The sequence below is a fragment of the Sinocyclocheilus grahami genome, unplaced genomic scaffold (assembly GCF_001515645.1).
Source record: "Sinocyclocheilus grahami isolate Dianchi unplaced genomic scaffold, SAMN03320097.WGS_v1.1 scaffold324.1, whole genome shotgun sequence".
Taxonomy (NCBI): Eukaryota; Metazoa; Chordata; class Actinopteri; order Cypriniformes; family Cyprinidae; genus Sinocyclocheilus; species Sinocyclocheilus grahami.
The window spans coordinates 723,348-731,919 of NW_015505503.1; the positions used below are offsets into that span (position 1 = coordinate 723,348).

The following is an 8,572-nucleotide window of genomic DNA, read 5'->3' on the forward strand; positions in this document are numbered from 1 at the left end:
GAGTGAATCCGCTAAATTGTTCCTCGAGTGATTGCTCTAAATTGTCGGTGAACCTGCAGCGACTAACTGACAAGCCAATGTCAAAAATAAACCTGTGCATCAAGTGATTCAGACTAAATTCAGAGTAACCAAACTGTAAAAAAAAAATATATATATATATTTTAAATAAAATCTAAAAAGATTTTTAAAATATTGAATGCATTATTTAATTGTTATACCATTAATAATTAATTTGTAGTTAACTAGTTAAGTAATTAAATAATTAACCCTTATAGGCTGTTGGTGTCTGGGCTTATTTATTTTTTAAATGACATGAGACATTGTGACTTCCTGCACTTGCTATACTTTATACTTTAATACAGTAAAAGTACTGTACTGCTGTGTTACAATAGTCATTTTATAATAAATCCAAAAGCAAGATGTCAAAAAAACTAAAAAACTATAGGGAGTTGAAATGACAACTGAGCTAATGAGTGACCCTCTGCTTCCATCTACTGGTTATAATGGTAATTTCATGTCATTTTCATCTTAAAAGTCTTTGTTCTAAGTAGATATTAAGACAGATTGGCAAAAAAAAATACAACAAAATTAAAAAATTAAAAGACATTTTCGTTACTTGACATAAAATAAATGTTAACTGAAATAAAATACTTAAACTGTTTTATTTTAGCTAGTTGACAAGGAAACATTTCCCAATTTCATTTAGTTGATCTTGATGTTGTAAAATAACTAAAACTGAAATAAAATGTAATAATTATAAAGACAACAAAACACATAGACATTTAAAAACAACAAATCTAATAAAACCAACAAAAACAAACAATACAATTGCTAAAACTAACTAAACTGAAAATGACAAATATAAAAATAATTCAAAATATTAACAAAAACTATAACGCTACCTGAATGATACTAAAATAATATTACTTTACAATAAGGTGTCAGTGTAAGATATAAGTGTACAATGGGGGATGGGGGTGGTTTTGGAAATCTGCTTAGGGCCCCCAAAATGCTAGGGCTGGCCCTGCGTCGATGTGCCCTGGGCACAGATGTTTCAAAACCCCTAGACACCATGTTTTCACAGTTTGCATCTGTATGCCTAATCACACAGGATTCTCAATGACACTATTACGCGGAAGAGAACGCAAACAATGCACTGTAGTTCACACGCAAATTCACTCTTAAAAATAAAGGTTCCACTTTTTTTTCTTTTTGATGCCATAGAATAACTATTTAGGGTTCCTGAAAGAACCCTTTTTTTTTTCTTTTTTTTTTGTGAAGAACATTTTAATAATCTAAAGAACCTTTTTATTTGATGCCTGCCCACACGAATACTGGCTCAGTAAACAGATACATATAGCAAATGTTGGTTTTTATTCTATCAAGGTGCGTTTTTTTCCTCAAATCTTACCTATAATAAATTGTTCACTCTGTGTTAAATGCTCGAACACACAAACAGATGAGAGCATCTGTGTCAAATCTGATCACTCAAATCCTAATGGTCACATCAAATGGAAAATACAGCCTGAGAAGAAAACATCATTGTTGTGCGCTGCTCAGTGTTGGGCTCATTACTTCAAAAATTGAATTTATTACTCTTAAGTAGTTACTCCTTTCAAAAGTAATATTATCACTTATTACTTTCTGGTAACAGTAATTAGTTACACTACTAGTTACAGAAATGCAAACTCAGAATAGGACACAAACCATCTTAAAGGGGTCATATGATGCAATTTCAATGTTTCCTTTCTCTTTGGAGTGTTACAAGCTCTTGGTCCATAAAGAAGATCTGTAAAGTTGCAAAGACTAAAGTCTCAAATCCAAAGAGATATTCTTTATAAAAGTTAAGAGTCAGCGACGCCTGAAATCTTAATAGTAATTAGTTACTGCCCAACACTGGCGCTGTCACTCATGACTAAGTCTGTAGGAATCAGCATTAATGTATGCTTGTGCTCATTATGGGCTATTCTCCTCACTAAAGACTCTCAAATGTGTTCTTTGGCTCGTCAGTGACGAAACATCCCATATAAAAGGCAAAATTTTATAATCTAACATTTTAAGTAATACAAAATTAACCACCATTTTAGTTCTAATTGAATTTGCTGGGCGGCTGAAAAAATCCCCTTCCCCCTTCATCTAGTATAATACTTGTGAGGCTTATCTTAAGATTTGTTTTCGATTTTTTCAGCCCTTTACGTTCGCCAAGGCTGCACTTATAACATCAAAATAAATTTAAAATAACTTTTGTATTTGAATATATTTGAAAATGTAATTTGTTCCTGCGGTGGCAAAGCTGTATTTTCAGCATCATTACTCCAGTCTTCAGTGTCACATGATCATCAGAAAGCATTCTGATATGCTGATTTGCTGCTCAAGAAACATTTATCAGTGTTGTGCTGCTTAATATTGTGGAAACCAGTTAAAAATTAGTGCAAATACATTTAAAATAATGTTTATCCCGGTCATCGGTAAAAATAACATTGATACAAGTTGTGGATAAATTTCACAGGAAGATGCTACTCAATTGTGCACATGAAAACATTAAGTAATTGACGTTACATTTATTGAGAAGTTCTAAAATATTGATTTTAGCCCTCATGAAATGTCATTTAAAAAAAAAAAAAAAAAAAAAAAAAAAAAAAATTTTAAGAGGAGTTAAAACCTTTTTGGAAGTTATTTTTTAATGACCCAGTAGTGGGAGAAATCAATACATCTGTTAAACAATCAATTAATGATACAAATAAAATACAAAACATAGAACTGAGCAATAAGCTTGAACAGCCACTTAAGATGTGCCATAACTATAAACAAGTGATTAAAAAAAAAAATTTTTTTTTTAAAAGGTTTCATTTGCAATAATCAAAATCAGTTCTTTTTCATTCAGCACTCACTGAACAGTTATAATTACCAAAACACAGCTCTCCTGCAACAATGATTCAATACTAGCCTGTAAAAGATAAAGCTATATAAGATGCATTCATATTTAGATGTCCTAGCCGCAACTTCTGCTACTCACAAATTCAGACAAAAAAAAGTGTTACTTTTAAGAGTTTATTTGAGGACCATGCAATGGCCATGAATGGCCCTTGACATTTTTACAAGTGTAGATCCTTCATTAGCTCTACAGTACAAAATAACTTTAAGTTACTTAAAAAGAAAAGATACATCTAACAAAAAAAAAAAAGGAGGAAAAAAATAAAAAAAAATCCTGCACAGCAGACTCTGGGACGCTTGTGACGGCATGTACATTTTACAACCGGCTCTGAAGAAATAAAGTTACATGAACGGAACAGTTAGAGATTCTAATTAGCAAATGAAAAGGTTTACTGAGGGAATGCAGGAGGAGCCATGGGGAACGGCATGGACTGTGGCATCTGTTGGGGGTTGAAGGGGAATGGTGGAGGGTGGTTCATGCTGTTCTGAACGGCCCCTTGGTTGGGAGCAAACTGCTGGGTCTGATAGCCTTGGTTTCCATACCCACCAGATTGATTGCCGAAATTACCCTGTCCGTTATTGCTGTAACCCGCATTGAAGCTGTTACTGCTGTTGTAACCGCTAGATCCGTTTTGAGTTTTGTTTCCAAACACCTTCTTTTGCCCGTAAGAGTCACTGTTACGGTTATCCTGGCTGTAGCTGTTGAAGTCCCGCCTGTTGCCCGCTGAGTGGCGATCGCGACGGTCGTCCCTATACCCTCCACCTCGACCACCCCTTGAACGACCTGGAAGAGAAACCGTAGTTAAACTCGGATTTGTAAACAGATCAGAACTAAAGTTAAAGAACCATACCCTTTAAAGAGGACAAAACAGGCTGAGAATAAACCACAGTTCTTGTATCTCACCAATTGGATTTACCTCCTCTGTCTTCGGCCATTTGGATGAGCTTGGGGTTTATGGCTTGGTTGGCCTCACGGAGAACCGAGACGAGGTCGTGAGCCTGTTTCATGTTGTTGGGTGTAAAGAAAGTGTAGGCCGTGCCGGTTTTCTGACTGCGAGCCGTACGGCCAATGCGGTGAATGTAGTCCTCGGAATTGTTGGGGTAGTCATAGTTAATGACAAATTTGATGTCCTCCACATCTGTTAAGAGAAAACGGACGCGCCATGGCAGGAATAGAGGAGTGCGGGTGCACACCGCCATAGCAGCGAGGACAGGAGGTGTTAGCAAGGGAAACAATGAATGATAGGTCATCGACTTACCATGCTGAGGAAAGGATGGTTAAAATCAGGACTTTAAGGATCCAAATGACAAATTAACAATGTCCTCTATTAAAAGCGACAGGACAAACTGCTGCATCTTGCCAAGACTCAACTCGCTCAAACGAGACCGATTAAGGGCTTAAATTTAAGACTGACGCAAGCTTTCCAACCAACCGGTGCTCACTTGAAAGAAAATATGATTCTCTTTGGCAGGACTCGACATGACTGAAGCCAGCAAAAGGAGGGCACGCATCGACCAGCCGGGTAATCGCATTCAGTGCGGAGGCATGTAGATTAAAGCAACTGCTCTCGACGAAAAACCGCTAAAATTTCATACAACGCACTTCCTTTAGAGAAAACTCCCAGTCCTTAAACTTAAAGTTCAACAGTTCAAGCTGTTGCGCGAGAGCAGATGAGAGCAGGACGCAAGTGCAACCACTCAACGGCGAAGCACTCCTCCGTGGTATGCCGCCCCTTGGATTACACCCCAATCACGGAGCTCCGACCACCTCTGAATGCAATTTGATTGGCTGGCAGACAAGTAGAACTCCACAGAGGAGCTCCTTACCCCCTCATGGTGAACCTGGACGCGTCATGCCAAGGTCCTGCCTCCAAGACTCCACCTTCAGGTGAGAGGGGCTCAGAAAGGCACAGCAGTTAAAAGGAAACGGCAGAACTGTATATAGTATACACAATATGAAGTGATAAGGACATATTAATGCAATAACAAACCTAGTCCTCTGGAGGCAACATCTGTGGCAATGAGGATGGGCGCTTTGCCATATTTGAACTCTGTTGAGGTAGGGGGGGGGGGGAATTGAATCAAATCATGCAAATTAACCAAAAATGCATTGATGATCTGAGACCATGGCGAACACGTACCATTGAGCACCCAGTCTCTTTCCTGCTGACTCTTGTCTCCATGGATTCCCATTGCTGGCCACCTGCAACAGGAAAAGCCAATGAAATGCCTCCATTTCAGATGCAAACAAAGCAATCATGACACAGCAAAGCAAAGTAGGTCATCTTACCCATCCCTACGCATCCTCCTGGTGAGATCGTCACACCTTCTCTTGGTCTCCACAAAAATAATGGTCTTGTTCTCCTTCTCGCTCATGATTTCCTCCAAAAGACGCATCAGTCTGGAGAAAAAAATAAAATAAAAAAAATAAAAGGTTTGTCGTCATGCATTCCCTCTCACAACCATCAAAACCAAACTTTCAATGTTCCCAGCACTCACTTGTCTTCCTTTTCGCCATCATTGCAAACGTCGACAATCTGTAGGATGTTGTGGTTGGCGCTGAGCTGCAGAGCACCGACGTTGATCTGTACATAGTCCTTCAGGAAGTCCTCAGCCAGCTGCCTCACCTCTTTGGGCCACGTAGCACTCCACATAAGAGTCTGTCGGTCCGGCTACAGGAGAAAATGATTAAAAAGTTACCATCTTTTGAAATAAGCAGCCGATACGAGTTGCTTAAGTCGTCTAAAACAATGCATACTCTAATTTGGTCCACGATTTTTCGAATCTGAGGTTCAAATCCCATGTCAAGCATCCTGTCAGCTTCGTCAAGCACAAGATACGTGCATCTGCGCAGATTTGTCTTTCCAACTTCAAGGAAATCGATAAGTCTTCCGGGTGTGGCGATACAGATCTCGACACCTGACAACAACAACGGAAAAGTTAGACATTTACCACCCACTATAAAAGCACTCCAAAGAGATTCAAGCTCTGTTCCACTCGTACCCCTTTCCAGGTCCCGGATCTGTGGTCCTTTGGGAGCGCCTCCGTAAATGCAGGTGGACTTGAGACGAGAAGCTTTGCCGTACTCTGCCGCCACCTGCTGGACCTGCTGTGCCAATTCACGGGTGGGCGCCAACACCAAGCACTAAAGGGATAAAAACATCTGATTAAAACACTGACTTTAAGACAGATTGAAACTTATACTTGACAGGTCGCTGAACTTACAATGGGACCGTCGCCACGCTCCAGGAATGGTTGGTGGTTTATGTGAACAATACCAGGAAGCAGATACTGTAGAAAGAAGAGATTCATTATAACCAGTTCAAATGAGTCAAAGCCAGATAATGTGTCAGGATGATTTAAAAGCATCATACCGAGAGTGTTTTTCCAGAGCCGGTCTGTGCAATGCCAACCATATCTTTGCCACTCAGTGCAACTGGCCACCCCTGAGCCTGGATAGGAGTTGGATCAGTCCAGTTCTGTTTACCGATCACATCCATCACATAGTCTACAAAACGGAACAAAGTTAGTTTAACCTCGCAAAACTCTATATTCAAAATTTGTAAACGTATTAACTTACTTGGAAAGTTTGCTTCATGGAACTTAACAATGGGTTTGGGAGAGTCTCGACCCTTCACGGTGATCTCCTTGGTTCTTCTGTAGTGTTCAACATCTTGCTGTAATACAAAAGACATCACATCTTTAAAAGACAAAAAAAAAAAAAAAAACACCATATACACAAACACACAGCAAATTTACTTACAGTTGACCTCCGAGAAACTTCAGGATGCTCCTGGTAGAAGTTCTTCTCAAACTTGGGGAGCTCGTCCAGGTTCCAGTGCTTTTTCCGCAGACGATCACCAGGATTCCCAAACTTCTTGCCCGGAGGAGGTCCACCTCTGCTGCCTCCAAAACGTGGAGGACCACTGTTGTAACTATTAGTAGAAAAATGGGACATTTTAGAACAGTTGAGGCTCTATGACAAATTAATTGGCCAGCGCATCGGTGCATACAGATCAAAAGTACCATAGAATATCTATCTGCGCTGCCATGGTACTAATATGGCACTTCAAGTGTGGTTCACATCATTTTAGTGTTTTGGTAAACCCCCCAAAAAACCAAGTTGTTCTGTGTAGTACACTTACAACCCAAAAAAAACGGTCAGTAACATAGTACAGTAACGTGTCAGATGGCATTGTCATGACACTTTAGAAATACACAGCATACAGCTGTGTCGCATGTTATTAGTATACCATGATAACACGTGTGTGTGTGTGTGTAAATAATCGGAACACGTACTTTTGAACCTATCCTCAAACAAAACACCAAAAGGTCAGTTAAGCAAAACGTAAAAAAGGCCAGAATAACATGACAAAAGCCCAGGTTTCGATTCACATCGTGAGTTCTTGTCTGCGCCACGTTTGAACGTCGCTGCCATTTTATTTTCTACCGGCAGGAGACAAAGAGGAAAAAACCGGCCGGCATTTTACAACATCACGGTCACGTGGTCCGACGAGGCCTTTAAACGGTATAAATCCACGAGATTTGTGTCGAATTTCAATTAAACGTGCTTTTTTCGACATTATCGATGTATTTTACACGTTGAAACAACAGAAACTGCTTTTCCCGCACGATTTCCGTCGTGTAAACCGATGCGTGCCGTTAGCGTTACCTCACTCATCCGCCTAATACGGCCGGTTGGATTCGACCACACAACCAACACGACGGTGGAGCGATTGGATCCATCCGTGAAAACAATCGATCAACGGCCACATAATTACGAAATTCGCGTCGATTAATATTTTTTGAATTATCACAAATGTTTCATCGAAACCACAACACCCCATCTTACCCTCTGTCACGACCGCGGTCTCTGTCGGAATATCCAGGCATATTGTAATCTGAGATTATAAATTAAAACTTAAATAATCGGACGGTTTTCCCTCCAGTACCGCGCAGTGATGGTGCTCGTGAACTCGCCGGGTTTTATAAGAAGACGAAGTCACTTCCGGAAAATCGTTGACGTCTTTCTGACGTACGGCGCCGCGCATGCGCGTTTGGGGATTAATGGCTACTTGTTGAATTCTTACAAAATGTCGCGAGGGTACTGAGATAAAACAGTGGTAACACATTATTTACATATCTCCATCTCGCTGTATTTACACGGAACTGAAAATAATACCAAGGTAGATGATGTCCCCCGAGAAAAGGCAGTATGATCGCACTTTTGTTTTTGCATTTAATTGGATCTGGAGCTTCAAAAATCTTTTAAACCCTGTAAAAGTCTCTTTAAGGCATAACCACATTCATCTTATTTATAAACGCACAATTGTTATTTTAGAAAGCTATGAGAAACTCCAATGGTTTGAAAATGCTAATTCTAGTCAAGGTTTTGGGACAACAAACTCAACAGCTCTTTTTTGGGGGGTTTTGTAGACAAATATAGATTTGGCCTATGACTGTTTCCTTTTTCCTGAATTAATTTAAATGTGTGTGTGTGTGTGTATATATATATATAATAATGAATAATAATTATATATATATATATATATAGACAGTGTTGGGGGTAACACATTACAAGTAACGCGAGTTATGTAATCAGATTACTTTTTTCAAGTAACTAGTAAAGTTACGCATT

The 8,572-nt window shown here is 39.4% G+C and overlaps 1 protein-coding gene across 2 annotated transcripts; it reads right to left on the minus strand.

Annotated features, from left to right (window-relative positions):
• Positions 1 to 2,917: 2,917 nt before the first annotated feature.
• On the minus strand, positions 2,918 to 7,937 carry LOC107602339 (probable ATP-dependent RNA helicase DDX5). 2 transcript variants are annotated; one of them, XM_016294817.1, is made up of 13 exons: positions 7,787 to 7,936; positions 6,698 to 6,869; positions 6,515 to 6,611; positions 6,309 to 6,442; positions 6,160 to 6,225; positions 5,938 to 6,079; positions 5,693 to 5,853; positions 5,434 to 5,606; positions 5,225 to 5,335; positions 5,076 to 5,137; positions 4,926 to 4,985; positions 3,852 to 4,073; positions 2,918 to 3,718 (listed from the first exon to the last, which is right to left on the minus strand). In XM_016294817.1, exons 1-13 carry the CDS (start codon positions 7,825 to 7,827, stop codon positions 3,324 to 3,326), a joined length of 1,836 nt encoding a protein of 611 aa, XP_016150303.1. In that variant the 5' UTR covers positions 7,828 to 7,936; the 3' UTR covers positions 2,918 to 3,323. The 2 variants fall into 2 exon arrangements, with proteins under 2 accessions (XP_016150303.1, XP_016150304.1); XM_016294818.1 differs by having other exon boundaries at positions 3,598 to 3,718; positions 3,839 to 4,073; positions 7,787 to 7,937.
• Positions 7,938 to 8,572: the final 635 nt, after the last annotated feature.